This window comes from Mustela nigripes, chromosome 16 (assembly GCF_022355385.1).
Source record: "Mustela nigripes isolate SB6536 chromosome 16, MUSNIG.SB6536, whole genome shotgun sequence".
NCBI classification, from domain to species: Eukaryota; Metazoa; Chordata; class Mammalia; order Carnivora; family Mustelidae; genus Mustela; species Mustela nigripes.
The window spans coordinates 3,133,227-3,152,471 of NC_081572.1; the positions used below are offsets into that span (position 1 = coordinate 3,133,227).

At 59.5% G+C, this 19,245-nt stretch overlaps 1 protein-coding gene across 3 annotated transcripts in view; it reads left to right on the forward strand.

Moving 5' to 3' along the window:
* The window catches only part of TIMP2 (TIMP metallopeptidase inhibitor 2), a 44,979-nt gene that overhangs the window by 20,940 nt on the left and 4,794 nt on the right, over positions 1-19,245 (forward strand). For all 3 annotated transcript variants that reach the window (XM_059378741.1, XM_059378742.1, XM_059378743.1), the window contains exons 2-4: positions 10,423-10,523; positions 12,647-12,755; positions 18,440-18,564. In XM_059378741.1, coding sequence (XP_059234724.1) covers positions 10,423-10,523; positions 12,647-12,755; positions 18,440-18,564 — 335 coding nt within the window. The remainder of the gene's footprint in view (positions 1-10,422; positions 10,524-12,646; positions 12,756-18,439; positions 18,565-19,245) is intronic.

Here is a 19,245-nt window from a genome sequence, read left to right on the forward strand (position 1 = left end):
TGCCGGGAATGGTACCCCCCACCCGGAGAGTCTGTGTGTGTGTCCACTTCCCCGTTCAGACCCCGTGGGCCCCCTCCCAGTGGGCCACCTGTCCCTGCCACCCCCCCCACGCCCCCACCCCCCGCCCCCAAAGGCCTTCTACCCAAGTCCCATCCGGGAAGGCTCCCTGGCACGACCCTGGGAACCTGTCGGGTGGGGTGCGGAGGCGGGTCCGGGGGCTGAGGCCGCTGGTGCAGGCCGGGAGCTCAGCCAGGGATGCAGGTGAGGGAAGGAATCCAGACGTTTTCAGCAGATAAGCGCTGGACTTCAGGGGCATCCAAGGTCAAGCGGGCAGAGTTTCAAAAGATACATCATTTGTTGCTTGGCAGTTGGCTGGGACACACATGGGGAGATCGCGCGAACGACTCTCCGTCTTGCAAGTCACCAAAGCCAACCTCATTTCATGGGACTTGGCTTACGACGTTCTTGTCACTTTACTGTTGGGAAGGGAGACAGGGAGAGACGGGCAGAGGAGAGGCAGGGGAAGGGGACAAAGACAGAGCCCCAGAGAAGAAAGGGGAGGGGTCTGCAGCAACCCGCCCGGCCAGCTGCCTCGGCCTGGGGCAGGCAGGGGCGGGGCGCCTGGCTGGCTGGTCATGTCCCACCCCTGGGACGTGGGTGCACCCCAGACCCGGCAGCCCTGGGCACCCTGCCTGGGCGGGATGGGGTTCTTCTGCCAGTGGCAGATACTTAGAGACAGGAATAGGGACGGATACACGTTTTCTGCAGAGAACCAGATAATAAACGTTCTAGGTTTGCCAGCCCACCGGTCTCTGGGGCCACGACGCATCCCTGCCCCAGCACCTTGAACGCAGCCCTAGACAGCACATAAATGGATGGGAAGGGCCAGGTTCCCAGTAAGACTCTAGTCACGGAAATGGGGAGGGGAGGTGACTGGGTGCAGACCTCAAGCGGCAGTTGGGTGACCCCTGGACTGGCGCAGGGCGGACGTGGCTGCCTCCCTCCCTCCCCAGGACCACAGAAGAAGATCATCTGTCTTCGGTCCTGGTGCATTTCTGTCACTGGTCCATGAACGGCGTTCTGTCCCTTAGTGGATGCTTCCTGCATAGCATGATGAAGGACGTGAGCCCGCCACCCAAACCCAGGACCTAGACTGTTTCTCAGAAACAGCTTCTGCCTGTGTGCTCCTTCCCTGGTCCATTCCTCCTCAGCTGCATGCCTGCCAGACTTGGGGTTCATGCCTCTGTTTCACCCTGCGGGCTGCACAGGGAGATGTGGGGTGACCCAGGCCCATTAGAAACCCAAGCGCTTCCCTGGATTGCATCAGGCTCACGGAACCCCCACACGGGCCACTCAGACAGGGTGGGGACGGCACCCTATAAGTTTTGGGGATACTTTTCAAATCCCCAGTAGCCGGGGTGAGGGAGCTTTTGTGATCTCTTGTTCTTAATCTCATTGAAAGCATCTCCCTGAGTTCCGTTGTCTTATCTGGCTTTTCCATGTTAGGTAGAGAAAATTGTTTGGTCCCAGCCTGTTTCCATTCTGTCCTCTGCTGCTGGAATGTCACGGGTCTGGGGCTGCAAAGCCAACTTGACCGTCCGATCTGAGCCCAACATGAGTGAGCACGAAGCCCCCGGGGCCAGGAGGGCTCTGGGATTCCCAAGCCAGATGAGGATTAGCTGGGGGAGGCTGGGCTGTGGTTGCAGGCTGCCGGGTCACCTGGGGCTCCCGCCTGCTGCTAAAGAGTCACCTTGGTCCCAGAGGGTGCTGCGGGATCACCGGGTTTAAAGCCCTGGGTGTGATGGGCCCCGAAGCCTGAGCGCCTGGAGGCTGCGGTCCGCTGAATGGACGAGCCTGCCTGTCAGGGGTTATTTTTGTTTCTACTAACCAAGGTAGTATTTGTGGCCCGAGTGTCCTAGGCGAGGAAGTGCCCCTTCTCGGCCCCACTTGAGCTAAAAGTAGGCATAGGAGACGGACAGGGAGACAAGGAAAAGGGTGAGTCACCGGTGCCCGGTGGTCACGCCTACCCTGTCCCCCCGGCTGCAGGATGAGACACCCTGCCCTTGCCCACCGGGGCTGCAGGGGGCTGGGGGCCACGGGTGCGGCTTTGCTCCCTGCAGAGCGCTCAGACGCACCTGGACGACGGTGCTAGAGGCCGTGGGACCCCGGGATGCCGCTGGACGAGTGGGGGCTCCTGGCAGGTGGCCATGGCGCACGGCCAGGCGGCGGCAGGGGTTCCTGACGTGATGACTGTGTGCGCCTTTGTCGTCCTGGGCCACTTCTTGCGTCTTCCCCTGGGGGTCCACCCTCTGCGAACACTGTATCTTCTAGAACTTTCCGTGGGTTTCATGCTGCTGCTCACACTTTCGGGGGCAGCGTCCCTGTTTCCATGTCGTTCTGAATTGACGAGAACATTTACTGTCCGGTCCGAGGGTCCTCATGCCTTTCTCCTCCGCCACCCAGCCAGGTGAGCGGTTATGGGGTGATGATGATGTCTAGACCCTCAGAGACGTAAAATAAAGGGGAAATGAAGATTTTTAAAATTGGGGCCCAGGGCCCTCTCTCAGACCTGCAGCCGTTCTTCTGGTGAGCAGAGGACGGCCCCGACATGTGGACGGCCTCCCGCCCCGCCTCCTCCCTCTGTGGCACGATGGGGGGGTTGATGTGGACGCGTGGCCGCCTCTACAGTTGCTGGAACAGCCCCGGCCGGGCTGCCGGCTGGGGAGGGAGTGCGGGGTTGAGCACGCCTCTCGACCCTGCCAGCTCCGGGGGTCCGGGGGGCAGCCTTGCTTGCTCGGCTAGGGTGTAGGAGGAGGGGCGGGCACACGACCTCCCGGGTGCTCCCCGCACCGGAAGCTGGAGCGCGGGCCCTGGGATCCTCGCCCTGGGATCCTCTGCCTGAGTGTCCACGGCTTGGGGTCAGCCCGCAAGACTGCAGGTCTCAGTCCTACACGAGGGGGAGGGTGGCTGCCCAGTCCGGGCCATGGGCCCGGCCCTCCCGCTCTCACCACTGCCTGTGGGGCAGCCCGGAGAGGGGCACAGACTTCCCCCGGGGCCCCGGCCTGTTAGAGGCAGTGTGGGGGCAGGCCCGGCCGGCCTCTCCGTGCCCCTCTGCCAGCCGGTGGGCAGGCGAGGATCGCAGCGGGGTGGCCGGATGGCCCCTCTGCCCCCCGCCCTGCGCCGTCCAGCTGCTGCCCCCGCTGCGGGCTCCGGGCTTGCGGCTTTGCAGGGCCGAGCTTGGCCGCTCCTCGGGGTCTTGGCGGGGAAAGTGCAGAGCAGCACTTCCTTCCACAAAGCCGCACTGTTCTCAGCAAATCCTCCCAGGATCGGGGTGCATTTTTTTCAAGTGATTCAGCAGCACGTGAATGGGAAGGGCCTGCGCCCAAGGCTTCGGGAACCGCGACTGAGGCCTCTGGCATGAGATCCTATTGGGCTCCCAGGGAGAGGAAGAGTGGCGGGGCGTGAGTCGGGGGCCCGCCGGGGTCCCGGGCTGGGGCAGGCGGCTGAACAGCGACCCCCCCAGCTTCTCTCTGCACAGCCGAGGAGCTCTTAGGGATGGTTCCCTCGTGCTCCCCGGGGGGCCTGAGCCAGCGGACAGGAAGTAGAGGTGGGAATGCTGGTCTCCATGGAGACGGGGCGTCCAGTGGACAGCAGCTCATGGGAATGTGCTAGAATCTCGGAAGGCCCAGGGCTGGGGCCACACTGCGCTCTGCTGTCCAGTCACCCTCCCCACCCCACCCTCGGCCCCCACAGACACACGTGCTCCGAGGGGCGGGTGAGCGCACACATGCCCGCCGCGGCCCGAGTCACACCGGCCAACCTTGCCCTCTGCCTGGACTGGCGCAGCCCTGCCCCAGAGCTGGGGACGTCGGTCGGCTCCCCGGGGTGAGGAGGCTTTCAGGGACCCGAAGGTGGCACCGGGTCTGTCGGGGCTGTGGCTCAGGCGGAGGGAGCCCCTGGTTGCCTCCTGCCACCACAGGAAGATTTCAGTTATGAAATGGTGCCTGTCCCCACCTTTTTCTCAGTTCCCTAGAAGAAGTGAATTGGCGGAAGTCGACCCCACTGCTGACTGAGAGCAGCCAGGACCTGACACCAGGGAAGGCAGAGCCGGGTGTCCCAGGAAAGTCCCCACCCCCACCACCACCGAGGGGCACCTGCAAAGGAGGGGTGTGGCCAGACAGCGAGGCCGGGGGGCAGGTGGGGCCGGATGCTCCCGTGGACATCTGGGTGCCGAGCCAGTGCTGACGCCTCGCATTCCTTGGGACATCTCCCAGGCTGTTGGACCGCACCCCGTTTCCACGTGCAGTTCTGTGGGGAGGGTTGTGGCCCTGAGACCCAGAGGGTTTGAGTGGGCCTGCGGTCCATGTGAGTTCGCTTCTCTTTCTCAATCCCTGTGTGCCCCGTTCCCTGCCCTCCAGCGCGGGAGGTCGCCCACCCTGCCTGCGAAGCAGATGCAGTCCCGTTGGAGAGGTTCAAAACCGCCCTTACGATGCCCCCCGAAGCAGTTAGGGACCCCACAGCGGTGGGGGGCAGGGCGCTGGAAACGTGCTCGATTCCTTCTAGCTCTTACAGGGCAAAGCTGCCGCTGTTACTGCGGGGCGTGTCTGGGTGTGGACGGGGCTGTGGGGCACCCCCTCGCTTTCCCAAGTCTGGCCCCGAGGGCTAGCGTTTGGGTGGGATGGGGGCGCCCTTGCGCTGCCCTCAGCCGGGCTTTGGACAAGCTCATCAAAACTCCCCGGGACCTCAGCCGGGTCGACCAGCCGTGCAGCGTCCCCTGTCTGCCCAAAGGGACAAGAATCCCATCCCAGATGCCAGCTGCCGGATGCTACCGTGTTACGGGGATGGCGGCAGCTCTGTGATTGGGAGGGTGTCATGTCCAGACCCGGAGCACCCTGTTCTCTGGAGAGTGTGGACAAAAGCAGGGAACGTACAGCTGTCCCCCAGCCCCCCAGCAGAGAGGAGACCCCTGGAGGAAGGGGCATCTGGGCTTCCTCTGAAGAGGCCAGCAGGAAGACAAGTGGACCGAGGGACCCACGGAAGGTGTTTGCAGCCCGGGCAGCGCAGTGGCCCCGTTTCCATCTGACACGTGCCCTTCTGCACACTCACCCCCTGATGGCCCTCAGACCCCCGTGCCCGCGGTGGGGTAGGCTCAGCTGCATTCCTGTCACTGTGCAGGGTGACCCCCTCCCGACTGGGGACAGGACAGGAGGGTGTTTGGCAGATGTGCTGGGCCCCATCTCTCCCTCCCCCTACATGAGTGGCACGGGGAACGGGCCCCCAGTGGAGGGACCCCAGGGCCGGGGCGAGGATGGAAGAACAGAGCAATGCCATCCCCGCGGGCAGCGGTCTCCCTGTCAACCCTCCCGGGTTCCCGCTGGCGGCTGCGTGCTGCGGGCTGCGGGCTGGGCTGAGAGGGGACGTGGCCTCCACTGACGTTGAGCTAGCCCTGCCACTCTGAGTCAGGACGCTGGTGAGACTCAGATGATCTGGGGAGGGATTCTGACCTTGGATTTAGAGACGAATGTTTTTTCCGAACCCCAGAGATTCCCACATCTCCTCTGGGCAAGGGCATGATTTTTCCCGAAGCCAGAAGCTTGGCGTTGGCCAGCACCGGGGCCTGGGAACTTAGCGTGAGCTGAGTGCATTCAAACAAGCCCATGAAGGTCTAAAAGTCATGTTTTAACAGCCACAGCTTGACCTGGCTCTGGAATTGGGAGCGGCTGCCCAGCAGAGCGGCCCCTTGGGGAAGTGTCCCATTAGGAGATAGTTATGTATGTAGCTCTCCCGTGGGAGAGCTGCCAGGCTCACGGCAAGATAGTGAAAACGACTCAGTGGGTGTGAAGTCAATGAACTCGTTAGAGAAGGTTCTTTTTCACAGTCTGGCTGCCCACAGGTTATGGGGACGCCTCGTTCTTCTCCGTTGCTTCCCCAGGAATGTCCACGGACGCAGAAGGTGTCGGTGGGGTGCCAGCTGTGAGTGGGCGGGGGGGGGGGGGGATTTGAATCTCTGCCCAGGCTGGTCAAGCATGTCCCCCCCACCGCCCCTGCCCTGGGCCGGCCCAGGCCACGTGGTATGCTGAGGACACCCTAGGTTTCCCGAAAGCCCCGGCTCTTCTCACCCCACCCCCGCCCTAGGCAGCAAGAGGGACAGTCTGGCCTCCCGGACCTTCCCGGGCGTCCTCTCTCATAGTCTGAACGTAGCCTGTGTTCTTTGGATCCTCGTCCCCGACCTTGGCTCTCCACCCACCCAGCTCTTTTCCATCCCAAATCTGGCTGGGTGGACTAGGGATTGTTTTGCAGCTGCTAACGGGGGAAGTGACATCATGTGATGTCCGCGGCCCAAGGGCTGGGGGCAGGGGCTCTGCGGTTGCGTGTGCTTTGAATTAAGTCGACGGTTGTGCATTCCAGTAGCCAACATCTGGCGGCGAATTCATCAGCCAGTGTATCACCCTTGATCTCAAACCCAGATGTTGTGTTAACGGCAGAAGGGGAAGAAAAAAAACAAAATCGGAGCAGCTCGGGGAGAAGCCATCATTTTTTAGCACAAAGCACTTAAAACAGGGATCTTTATAAAGCCTCTTGTTTCCTACAGCCAGGAGCAGGCCCATGGAGCAGAGCCGCTCGCTGCTGGGCAGTGGACAGCTTGCGGGCTGGTCACCCACCCGGGGCCAGGCACTCGGCCCAGCACATAGTAGGTGTTCGGCAAACGTGTCCTTGCCTAGATTTTAATTTCCTCTCGGACTCTTGGCGTCTCTTTGCTTTTCCCCAGTCCTGGCCGTTAAGTGGCCTGGGGCCGAGACGGGCCCATTCTTGACTTAGAGTGGCCTCCATCCCAGAGCTCTGGGATGCCTGTCCCCTCGGGTGTTGGAAATGCCTTTCTGGAGAGCTCTCTGCCTCCTCCCTGCCCACTGCTTGGGTTGGACGTGGCTTCTCTCTCCCCTGTCGGCGGGTCTGCCTTCTCCTCTGGGTGGGACGCACCTTGAAGGCCATCACTGTCCCGAAAGACCCTCTGTGGCCTATCCCTTTCTCCCAGGGGCAGGAGGAGGCCCACGCTTTTAGGATTTTACCTGAAAGGCAACTCAACCCCGAGCTCTGAGTCTGGCTGCTAAGAAATCCCCACTCTGGCCTCATGCCGGGGACAGAAGGCTGAGGATCAGAATGTCCACAGCCAGAGCTGGCTGGGGTCCCCCATGCGGCGGCCCCAGCCCTCCGTCCCTGTGGGGCCCCTCTGCCTGTTTCCCCCGGGTCTCCTGCCTTCAGCTTGCCGGTGGGATCCTCCGGCTTTGATGAATTCATTTGCTAAACCTTTGCTTGTACCCTTCCCCGCCCAGAGTGCTGAACCTGCACCGCACCTGCTTCCCTGAGCGCGGCTGCGGCATCTCCGTGGGCAGGGGTACCCCTGGCCCCTCTCCTTCGCATCCGACAGTGTTGATGTTTTCAGATCGCCACAGAGCTGGTCTTTCTTTGCCCCTCTTGATTCTCTTTCTTTCCTTCACGTTATCTCCCATTTCGCAAAGTGGAGAGGAGGTTCCAGCGCCGCATTCAAAGACCCCGAGGAATCCTGAGTTCTTATTTGCGTGGGCCAGCCCCGCTGCGGTTCCTCCTGGCCCCCACCCCCACATCCCTGCAAGGCAGCCTGGGAGCCGGTTCACAAGCTGGCCTCGACCCGCAAGTCTGCCCTGGATCCCGGATTCAACCAGTTCCTTCTTTCCGATCATTTAAAAAAGGAAAGCGTGTCATCTGTCGCCCTAAAGCGAAGCCAGCAAGTTAGGAAGCGGTGTCCGACCTAGAGCCTGGGATTCGTGCTGGCCAGGGGGTGCTGTCCGGACCCGAGCGGCCGGCGCGGTGCAGCGCTCCCAGCCTCCTACCTGCAGGAGGAGGAGAACGAGCCAGGCACGGCGCGTCCCATGATCCGGGTCCTCTAGTCCCGGGGTAGCACAGGGGGCTGATGAGGGCGGTGCCTCGGTGTCTGCTGTGAGCGGCTGTGCCTCTGGGGCGGGGGTGGGGGGCGTCCATGACCCTGCACGGCGGTCAGGGGCTGAGAGAAGGGTCTTGCCTGGTGCTGCCCCGGTTGACTAAGGATTCGGACTGCCTGCGACCTTAGGGGCTTTTCTAGGAGAAAATGCCTGGACCTGAACGCGGGGAACGGGATGGAACCTGCCCACTGGGGTTTTCTCATTGCCGCGGGGGAGTTGATGCAGGACCCGTTATTCGTGGATTCATGTGGGGTAGCGGACCCCGGAAAAGTCATTTGAAAGGTGCGGCAAATTGGGGGTGTCCTAGTAAAGCCCAGCAGCAGCACTGCTCCCAGAACCGCTGTCTCGCGTGGATGTTCTGGTTCATTTGCTACCACCAGCCAGGGACAACGCTGACAGCCCAGGCACACCTGGGGCGTTGATCTGGGGCCTTAATCTGGAATGGTTCGTGATTTGCATCAACGTTTCCTTGTGTGGCAGTGCACTACGGTGTGGGTAAGGCAGGCAGGGAGAGAGACCACAGACGGACTCACCTGGGCTGCCTGGATGTCTCAGGGATAGCCCGGTTCCATCTGGTAAGGATCTAGTGGGCCCCGACTATGGGGAGAACGTAGCCTCTGCCCGGTAGAAGCCCCCTGAGCCCACAGGGGTGCAGGCGTTCACAGCAGGGTGGAGGAGAGATGTGGAACGTACCAAGGGCTGCAGGAGGACAGGATCTCCCAGAGCAAGATAAGAAAGGGTGATTTTATCTGGGTTTTGAAGGATGCATAGAAGTTCTCCTGGCAGCGAGGGCTAGATGGTCTTCAGGGCAGAAGAGACTGGTCTGTCCAGAGGTGGGGACACCCCTCGGCATTTTGGGGTTCAAGGGACCCTTATGGACAGGCAGAGCAGCTAGGACAGGAGCAGCTGGGGTCACGGAGAGACCTACTGGCTGGCATCAGGTTGCGGAGGGTGTCCTGCTTTAGATGAGGGCAGTGGGCAGCTGAGGAAGGTGTTTGAGCCTGGAGGGACACAGCTATAAAAAGCCTGTTGGCACTGGGGGTGGAGAAGGAGGAGCCACTGGACACAGGCTGACCCACTCCCAAGGGCAGGGCCTTCTGTTGAACGTGGCCCCCTGGATGGCAGTTCCTCGATGTGGCTTTGCAGGTTGGGGCCTGGCTTAGCCTGAGAAACCGGAACCTGCGCTTTGTGACTCAGCTCCAACAGAAGACATAAGAACGGGGTTTGGGCCTGGGTGGGGCCGGAGAGGGGGTGGCGTGGGCTGACCTCTGGTGACAGGCCGGGCCTCAAGGGAGGGGCACAGACGGGATGCACATGCCTGGGCTTCCCTGCTCCGTGGGCAAGACAGCCCCGGCCAGGGGGTTACCAAGATGCGAGATGCCTGCCTGGGGCTGGAGGGTGGAGGCACCTCTGTGCCTGGCTCTGTCTCTTTCTCACTGCTCTGCTCTGCTTTTGTCCACATTAACCTAACTCTCTCCCAAGTGACCCTGCACAGCTGAGCTGTGGAGGGCAAAGCTTTTAAAGCCATTAAACTAGGCGGTGTCACCAGCCAATAAGCCTCCAGATGAAACAAGGGAGAGCTCGGCCCCAGGGACACGTGAGCAGCCGACCGTGGCTGCATCAGGGTGCAGGCTGGGGCCGCGACCTGGCCTAATTGCTGGGAGGACGCCCTGTGGTGCACGGCCCCCGAGCAGCCTCAGGCTCTGGCCAGCATTCCAGAACCTTCCCAGCCCGACCTCTTGTGTCATGGTATGGGATCATTTTCTTTCCGTTTGGCCTCCCTCCCTGGCACCTGCCCCGTGGGTCTGCCGGTGGGGCCTGGGAATGTTTCCTTTGCGGGGCGGGGCGGCCAGAGCGCTCTGACCCTTCCTCTGTCGGGCCCTTGGTAGGATGTGGTGGTGTTGTTATAAAGAATCACCCACAGGACGTTCTTCAGGGTCACTTTTAGGACAGATTAGGCGTAGCAGGCCAGAACCTTCAGATGTAAGACCCCCAAACCCAGATGCGATGGGGCCTCCGTGCACAGCCTGGAAAAGCCTGTGTGGAGCCGGCAGTGGCTAGAGGCTGGGCGGCGGCGGGATCTCGCCAGTCTCCATTGCAGGGTGACAATCGCTGCCCAGTTAATTCGCTTATCTGCTTCCCCAGCCGCCCAGGAATACACACCGGAGAGAATTTTAAAAAGCCCCTAAGCCCGCGAGCGTGGCATCAAGGAAGGGTTTTATCAGCGACCGCCTCAGGAAGCCGGCTAGCCCCAGGAGACCAGGCTCCTGCTGCCCCCGACAGCGTCCTTGTTGAAGAATCCTGGGACCGGAGGGGTCTCAGAGCATCACCTCTTGCCCCTCCCTGCTCGGCACGTGTTGGGGGGCGACTCGCTTGCTCCTCCCGCCCCTCCTCGGCCCCAGGACGGCGCGGGGGCCCTACTGACCTCTGTGTCTTTGTCTTGCAGTGATCAGGGCGAAAGCGGTCAGTGCGAAGGAGGTGGATTCTGGGAATGACATCTACGGAAACCCCATCAAACGGATTCAGTATGAGATCAAGCAGATCAAGGTAAGGGGGGCCGTCGCAGGGTTGTCCTGCTGGGCAGAGCTGTGAGAGGGTCGGGAGCTGGGGTGGGGGGGCATCCCCTGGAGGTGGGAGACCCTGGGGAGGTGTCTTGTCTTCTCCGGGGCAGATGCAAGTCACTTGGATTTTCCTTAATCTGTAAATGCCTGCAGAGCCCTGTGGATGCGCGCTTTGACTGGGCTGTGTCAGAAATGCGTTCTCTTCACTTTGGTGGACAGTAAGCGTGTGGCAAAGGCTCAGTGTCCTTTTTTTTTTTTTTTTTAAGATTTTATTTATTTATTTGACAGACAGAGATCACAAGCAGGCAGAGAGGCAGGCAGGGAGAGAGGAGGAAGCAGGCTCCCCACTGAGCAGAGAGCCCGATGCGGGGCTCGATCCCAGGACCCTGGGACCTTGACCTGAGCCGAAAGCAGAGGCTTTAACCCACTGAGCCACCCAGGTGCCCCGAGGCTCAGCGTCCTTGCAGAACTGCCCAGAGCTGCTGTGGAACGTTCCACAGGTGCCCGTCCATAGCGCGAGGTTCGCGAAGGCAAGAGAGCTTGGCCACTGCGTCTGGGACCCCTCACGCCCCCAGACAGTGCTGGAGGCTCGAGTGTTGCGTGGTCAGCTTCAGATCCTGAGAGGGAGGAGTCCTGTGGGCGGGTGTGGTGGGGGCCGGCTTCTCGAAAGAGGATGTGGGTGGGGGAAGACTTGGAGACCACAGCCTGGCCAGAGGTGGGGGGGTCCGCCGGGTGAGAAAGGGACCGGAGGCGTGGAGGCTGCCGACGGAGGGCAGCCGGTGCGGTCCGTTTTCTCAGGATGGTGCTCGTGTCAGGGCGTGTGGCAAGGAGACGCGGGGAGTTTGCGCAGAGACGGGATGGGAGAGGCAGGAAGGACGGGGCCGGCCCTGGAGGAAAGTGGTCGTTGTCAACGGTCACTAGCTTGGTCTGCGGCAGAGAGGCACGTCCTAGCTTCTGACTGGAGGGCCAGCGCTGTCCGCAGGAGTTGTCGCTGTCTGTTTTTCATTTCGTCACAAAAAGAAGCATCCACGGGCAGTGAATGTTACCAGGTCAACGAGACGCTGACTCGTTGCATCCGTGCCGTTCGAGGGGTGGCCTCTCTCGGGGCCTGAGTCTCTGTGAAAGGGAGAGAGAACGCCTCTGTTCTTGTGACCTCATCGAGGCGTCCTGAAAAGGCAGGTGTTAGCCCCAGAGAGCGTTCTGGCCCTCGGCGGGAGACGTCATTTAGCAGAGCCCGTTGTCCCCATCGGCCTCCCCTTTCCGGGGGCGGGGCGGACTGAGCTCTCGCAAGGCTGGTTTATTGTGCCATTGAGATGACCCCGTTGCGTTGGGGTCTGCTTATTCGAAACAACCCCCTCCCCTCCAAAGCCCACGCTAGTGACCTTGGCTTAGGCACGGCAAGGTTCCAGCGGACGAGCAAAGCCCTAGGGCACATGTGCCCTGCGTCCCGCGTTGTGTGGTCCCGGAGCACGTGTGTGCTTTCCCCTTTCCACCGCCTCCCGCCCCCGGCGCCCCCGTGGCCGGGGCGGAGGGCCAGCCTCCGTGCACACTCACATCCCCCGCCTGTCACTGTCCCCACCCGGTGGGGCAGCAGGAACCCCTGGCTGTGGCAGTCTCACTGCCTGCCAGGCTCTTGGAACAGTGCACCCACCTCCGGGCAGCAGGCTTGTCCCCAGTAGATCAGCAGCTGGGACATCAGGCCCCGTTGGCCCGCGGAGCCCTGTCCAAGGCCATGGAGGCGAGGGTGCCTCTCCCGTCAGGTAGCCGATGCTCGGTCAGAGTTGTGGGATTCCACAGAAGCGGTGGTCCCCCACAATGGGTCAGAGTCACCTGGACGTACACCCTCGACCTCGCCGGGGGGAGGGAGAGCCCGTGTGGTGTCAGAGATGGGATCCTCCAGGGGACCCCGCTGTGCCCAGCCTCGTGACAGCTGCCACACTACGTGACAAGCGTCTCCAGAGCATCACTCTGCAGTGGGAATGGCCGCCTTCTCGTCCAGCTTCTGCATTCCTTCTGTACCCCTTCCCCACGCCGGGGGTCCCCCGGGGGCAGGTCGGCGCGTTCGGGGTTCCGGCCATCTCCGCTCACATCTCATCTTGGCCCTTGCAGATGTTCAAAGGCCCCGACAAGGACATCGAGTTCATCTACACGGCCCCTTCCTCCGCCGTGTGTGGGGTCTCGCTGGACGTCGGAGGGAAGAAGGAGTATCTTATTGCAGGTGGGTGTGTGGCTAGGCATGGGGCTCGTTCGTGGGGACTGGCCTCCAAGGCTGTGGCGCGGGGGGAGCCCTGAGCCCGTAAGGCCGTTGGGAAGTCTCCGGGCTCCCCTGCTTCTTCCCATCCGAGACGTCCTGGTGCGCTCTCTCCTGCCCGGGCCCCCACCACAGTGGAACTCGTGTGACTTGATGGGGAAACACAGTAAACCAGTATCCACGGGAGACAGGCGGTCGGGTGGACATCAAGTGGTGAGAATTTTCGTGTTTTATTCCTGAAAGGGAGGCCTGAGCCAGATGTGGAGCTGCTCCCTAGAGAAGCAGACTCCGGCTTACAGCGTGGGGGGAGATGGGGGCGTGGAGGGGCAGCGCCTGGCATCTGTCATTATGTTTTGTTATACAGTCCGAGTTTAATCATAAAAATACATTCTGAATCCGAGTCTCTGTGACTTGGGGGGTTTCTTCTGTTTGGATGATTTGTACTTTTTCCCCCCATCCACTGAGAATATTTAAAAAATCAACACACAGGGGTGCTGGGTGGCTTAGTCGGCTAAGCGGGGTCCTAGGATAGAGCCTACTTCTGGCTCCCTGCTTAGCAGAGAGCCGGCTTCTCCCTCTCACTCTTCCTGCTGCTCTGCCTACTTGTGCTCTCTCTCTCTGTCTTTAAAAATGGAGCGCCTGCGTGGCTCAGTGGGTTAAGCCTCTGCCTTCGGCTCAGGTCATGATCCCAGGGTCCTGGGATTAAGCTCCGCATTGGGCTCTCTGCTCAGTGGGGAGCCTGCTTCCCCCCCTCTCTCTCTCTGTCTGCCTCTTTGTCTATGTGTGATCTCTGCCTGTCAAATAAATAAATAAAATCTTTTAAAAAATCTTAGGAAAAAAAACACATACTAGACAGGTGCCTACTAGATGCCTTGCCCTGTGCCCTGTGTGACGGGAGTTCAGGAGGGGCTCTCCCGGAGGGAAGTGCACACAGGCTCCCACTGTGGGGGCAGGAGAAGAAACGAGAGAAAATAAGACAGGGTTTTTGGGGGTGGGAGTGCTGTGAGCAGTGAGCAAATGCTCAGGAGGGGGGAGACCGTCTCAGGCAGCAGGTGCAAAGATCCAAGGATCCGGAGGATTTGGCACTGACCCCGGCTAGCTACGCTGTATGCATGGCGGTCCCTGCCAGGGGGGAGATGCAGTGGGGAGTGAGTGGGGCAGAGGACACGGCTGTCACCTCTCCTTGGGTAACACCCCCTCCCTCCCTTAAAATGCTTGTGCCTGGCATCTGGGTCCCTGGTTTGTTACTCCATTGAGACGTCTGTCCCTCTCCTTGGGGAGGGTGGGAGATTCTTTTTTCTTCTTTAATGAGCACTTCTGACTTTTCTAAATGTTTTCTTATGAGCTTTTATTGACTGTAACTCACACAGCGTACCATTCGCCCCTTTAAATGGCGTCTTTCAGTGGTTTGGGTAATCCGTGCAGCTTGCGACTCTTCTGCTGTTCTGCCTCCCCAGCCCCCACTCCACCCCCCAGCCCCAACACGCTCCTATCTCTTTCTTCTTTGGTTCCGTGGGTTTCCCTATTTCAGAAGCCTGTGAATGGAAGCGTGGACTCTGCGGTCCTGTGTCTGACGCCCCTCACTCAGCACTGCATTCAGTGTGACATTATTTAAAGTTCATCCACATTGTAACGTGAATCAGAACTTCTCTCCCTTTTATGCTCGAATACTATGTCTTTGAGCAGACCACAGTGTGTCCCCGCATCCGTCATCTGATGGACCCTGGGGTTGTTTCCACCCTCGGGCTCACATGCACGCCGCGGCTGTCAGCGCTGATCAGCAAGCGTTCGCGTGGCTGTGTTTGCGTCCCTCTCGGGCTGATGCGTAGGAGTAGAATTTCAGGGCATATGGTGACTATGTTTAATCATTTGAGGAGCTGCCAGACTGTTTTCCAAAGCAGCTGCACCATTTTACATTTGCAGTGTCTACTATTTTTACAGAAAGAAAAACAAAGTTGACCAGAGAGACAGGTATGGGGACAGAATCACGAAGCAGGGACCTTCCTGATGGTGCTGTCACCGTGACACCAGGGAAGGGCGAGGCAGGCAGGTGCAGGGAACACGGGGCGCAGGGGGTGCAGGTGCCCGGGGAGGGCTGTGAGAGGACCAGGTCCGCATGTGCCAGGAATGGGCAGCGAGCGTCAGTGTTATCTCCTCTTGATACGTCCCTGTATTTGCAAAATCTTACAAATGACATCCGTTGCTTTTATGGTCAGAAAGATAAGCTGTAGAGAGAAGGGAAAGGAGACGAGACCTCCCATGGTTCGGGGGAACTTGTTGCCCTAAGAAATCAACGGCTTCCGGTTTTCAGCTCCAGGCTTTGTGCTGGTCTCCAGGGAATAACCCTTCGAAAGCGGCACCTCGTGGGCCTTCTCTGGCTCCTCACACCGCCCTCTAGAGGCAGCCGAGCAGACTGCAGAGCTGTAGAAGCACGTGCGGAAGGCAGGCGGGCCCGGCTGGGTCTTCTGGGGGGGGCTCCTGGGAAGGGAAGGTGACCCAGGTCTGGGTTCATGCAACAGGCTTCTCAGTCTCCCTGTTAATAGACGAGGATCGCCCTCTCCCTGGTCCTGATGGCCTCTGAAAGCTTCTCGTGTGGACTCCCTTTGATCCTTACCATCTCTTACAACCAAGGTCATGTTATGTGGTCCCCATTTTACAGATGAGGAAAACAGAATAGAGAGATAGACAATGTGCCCCAGGTCTGGTGGTGTGTGTCTGGACCCACTTTCTCACGTCAATTGTTAAAAATTCTGGTTGATGTCTCGTTGGTACTTTGAAATCAGGGCGCAAGCGTCTGCCACACAGACTCAGGCAGGTGCCGGGTGCTGGAGCTCTTTCTCCCAGGAGGAGCCAGTGGCTAGGCATTTCTCGGCACTCCTGTGCCTGGGCCACACTGCCGGACGTGTCTTCCTGACTCCCAGGTCTGTGACACTCTGCTTCCTCGCTCATGAGATCAAGGTTTTAGCCATCTTGCCTCCCCAGCATCTGAGCCAGCCGACTTCTGCCTTCACAGCCTGTTGGAATTTCTTCGGGAATCTGTTAGAAGTCCTAAACCTCAGGTGGCACCGTAGAGCAGTTCCAAGCAGGCCCTTCAGGGGGGCGGCCTGGGCATCAGTGTTTCTGAAGCTGCCCAGGAAGGGCCAGTGGAAAGCCAGTGCTGGGAGCTGACATCCAACGAGAACCTTCCCTGCCCTGGGTCGGAGGCAGACCTTTCATCACAGAGGTTCCGAGTGGTGGGTCGGCACACACTATGGGGGGCTGAGCCCCAGCAGGTGCGGTCAGTCGCCTTCCTTACGGAGGTACCACCGGACATCGTGGTCATCTCCTGGGGCCTTTCATGGTCAGTCAGTCCTGCCTCTTGCCCAGAGATTCTGAGGACCTTGGCATCGCCCTTTATTCCCTGAGATGGACCGTCTGGACAGCAGGGGGGATGGCCAGGAAGCTGGGTTACTATGTCCAGCAGCCAGAAACCCTGGTGTGCAGTCTCTGCTGTGTATGTGGCTCACGTCCGTCCCTGTCCCACTGACCACGAAGCACGTGAGGAAGCCGCGTGGCTGCTTAGAAAGTGTGTGTCCGGAACGAGAGCCGAGGGCAGAGGCTGCACGCGGCAGCCTGGCAGCGACTCTCTTGAGAGGTTGCTTTGTGTTATTTCGGGGGACGTGGTAGGAGAGTCTTTTTATCTATTTTATTCAGCCTCTTTTCTGGAAGGAAGAGGTTTCTGTGTCCAAATGAGGCGTCGTGAGTCGAAAGCAGAGAGGCTGATCATCTCTGTTACTCAGTTACTCTAAGAACGTCGACCTTCTCGTGGAAGTTCACTCATTTATATCTGCCATCAGAGGTGTGGCAGCGTCACGTGACATGGACGTGTCCTGGGCTGTTCCTTCACTCGGGTCCATTAAATTGTCCCCAGTCTGAACAAGAAGACAGTTCCAGTAACTGGAGCCCACCTCCTCTAGGCTTGCTACAACCGAAACCATCCAATCTGTGGCTCTGCTTATAATAAAAACGAAGAAGATACATTTTGTTTGAAGATACACCTGCTTGTAACTATGTGTCTATCCACTTCCACTGTTCCGCCTTTAATGCGGGGAGCAAGCAAGTGACGGGGCACATCTGGGTTTCCTAACTGGTCGTGGAGTCTAAGATCCATAAAAGGCAAATCCAGCAGGGGCCAGCATACCCGGCACAGGGGGCCCTCGCTGAGCTGACTACTTTCCCCAGCTTGGTCGGATGGCTCTGGGTCAAATCTGGTGTTTACTTTCTGAGCACACACTCTCCATCTTGTTGTCCTGGAGTCGGTATGGGCCACCCAGAAATCACGGGGCACAGTAAACCACTCAGCCTGGCTGGCAGCGGCCCCAGGAGTGACCACATGGCCCGAGGCAGCCCACCTCCTCTTGGGCTGATGACTCAAGTTCACATGTTGAGCTGGGCACCAGGAGACGCTCATGTTCAGAACTGTAATTTTCTTCTGCAGTCCTCTCCTCCCAAGGAAAAAAGAAACCTACAACCCTCAGTTACAAATTTTAATTAATTCCTGTTTTTCTCTCCAAGAAAGACTGTGTGTTTTTCCAAGGCAGATGTACGAAGATGTTGTAACAGAATTTTACATCGTTTGTGCCCAACCAAGTCCTAATAACTGTACCTGTACGGAAAAGGTGTTCTTTGAGTGTTCTGAGAGGCTCTGTCATTTATATGCGACATCTAGGGTCGGCAGGAGCCCCACAGCCAGGCCCGTGGAAGATGCCAGTTTGCACCGCATCTCCGTGTCCTTGCCCATCCTGCTCTAGGCGGGAGCTTGGACTGGTGGCAGAAAGGTCCACAGGGAGTGGAATCAGGAGCCTGAGGTCAAAAAGACAAACGGTGCCACATCCCCCCCATCCCCCCACCATGAAGGGAATTTGGGGCCGATTTCCAATTTTATAGAATTCCATGTTTTTGCTTGGTGGAAAAACCCAGACAAGGTCAACGTCAAATGGAGGACATGCGTGTGAGAAATAAGACAGGAAACAGCATGATCTACACGCAGTGTGATCTCTTTCGTGCGAACACACGCGTGTGAAAGAGTATGGGAAGGAAATGCGTCTGAGTGTTCACTGTAATGAAAACCGGAGGTTTTTTTCCTTTGTCCTTTCTTGGGTCTGCAGAGGGCTCTGGGTGTTCGTTTTGCTCCACACAGATGGTCCACGGTGTATCCATCAGCTCGCACCACGGGCCGGGGATCGATTCCCGCCAGCAGGCCCCGGGGCTGGGGGTCGGGCATCCGGCGTGGGCAGTGCTGGTTCTCCCGAAGCCTGGCTCCTGGGCTCACAGATGGCCGTCTCCTCCCCGTGGCCGCAGGGCTTGTCCCTCTGCACCTCTCTGGGTCCTGATCTCGTCTTATGAGGAGCCTTTTCTTATCGGATGTGGGTCCCCTCCCGTGTGATCTCACCGAACTCACGAAAGACCCAGCTGCAAACACAGGCACATCTCTGAGGTGCTGGGGGTCGGGCTCCCACACGGGGCTTTCGGGGAGGCTGCAGCTCAGCCCGCAACACTCAGGACTGTGAGCAGCAAGGCTGCACGTGCCCAAGCCACACGCGGGTGCCAGGGGCGGCGGGAGAAGGAGGACCCGTAGCCTGCCCTGAGCTTGAGGACCTCTGTCTCCTCAGGAAAGGCCGAGGGGAACGGCAAGATGCATATCACCCTGTGTGACTTCATCGTGCCCTGGGACACCCTGAGTACTACCCAGAAGAAGAGCCTGAACCACAGGTACCAGATGGGCTGTGAGTGCAAGGTAAGCCGCTGCCGCCTCCTTCTGGGCTTTCCGTCGAGCCTCCATCTCCAGGGAGACTGCCAGGCTTTGATCCCTGGCTTGCCAGACCCTCTCCATCCACGGGGTCCTTAGAACAGGGCTCTGGGGAGGTACGGCCTCTCCACCAATGAGGCTGTCTGGCCAGGGAAAGAGCCCTGAGGCGTGCCCCCTGCAGAAGGATATCTGAGAAGCCCCTGCAATCTTGCCACATGGCCTGTAGCTTCTGGGAAGGAGAGCCTCCCAGGGGGAGGAATTTTGTGGGGAGAACAGGATGCCATGAGTGTTTTCTGGGGACGTACCAGTGCAAAGACTGGAGTGCCTTAGGAAAGAACACCCCAGCCGTTTCCATGCACTGGGACCATGGAGAACCCTGACACCCTGTCCCCTTCTTAAAAGCAGCTCAGGGGGCGCCTGGGTATTTCAGTTGCTTGAGCATCTGCCTTCAGCTCAGGTCATGATCTCGGGGTCCTGAGATCAAGGTCTTCATGGGGCTCCCTGCTTAGGAGGGAGTCTGTCCCTCTGCCCCCTACCCTCTGCCCATGCCCACCCCAAATCAATAAGTAAAATCTTTTTAAAAAGGGGCACCTGGGTGGCTCAGTGGGTTAAAGCCTCTGCCTTCGGCTCGGGTCATGATCCCAGGGTTCTGGGATCGAGCCCCGCATC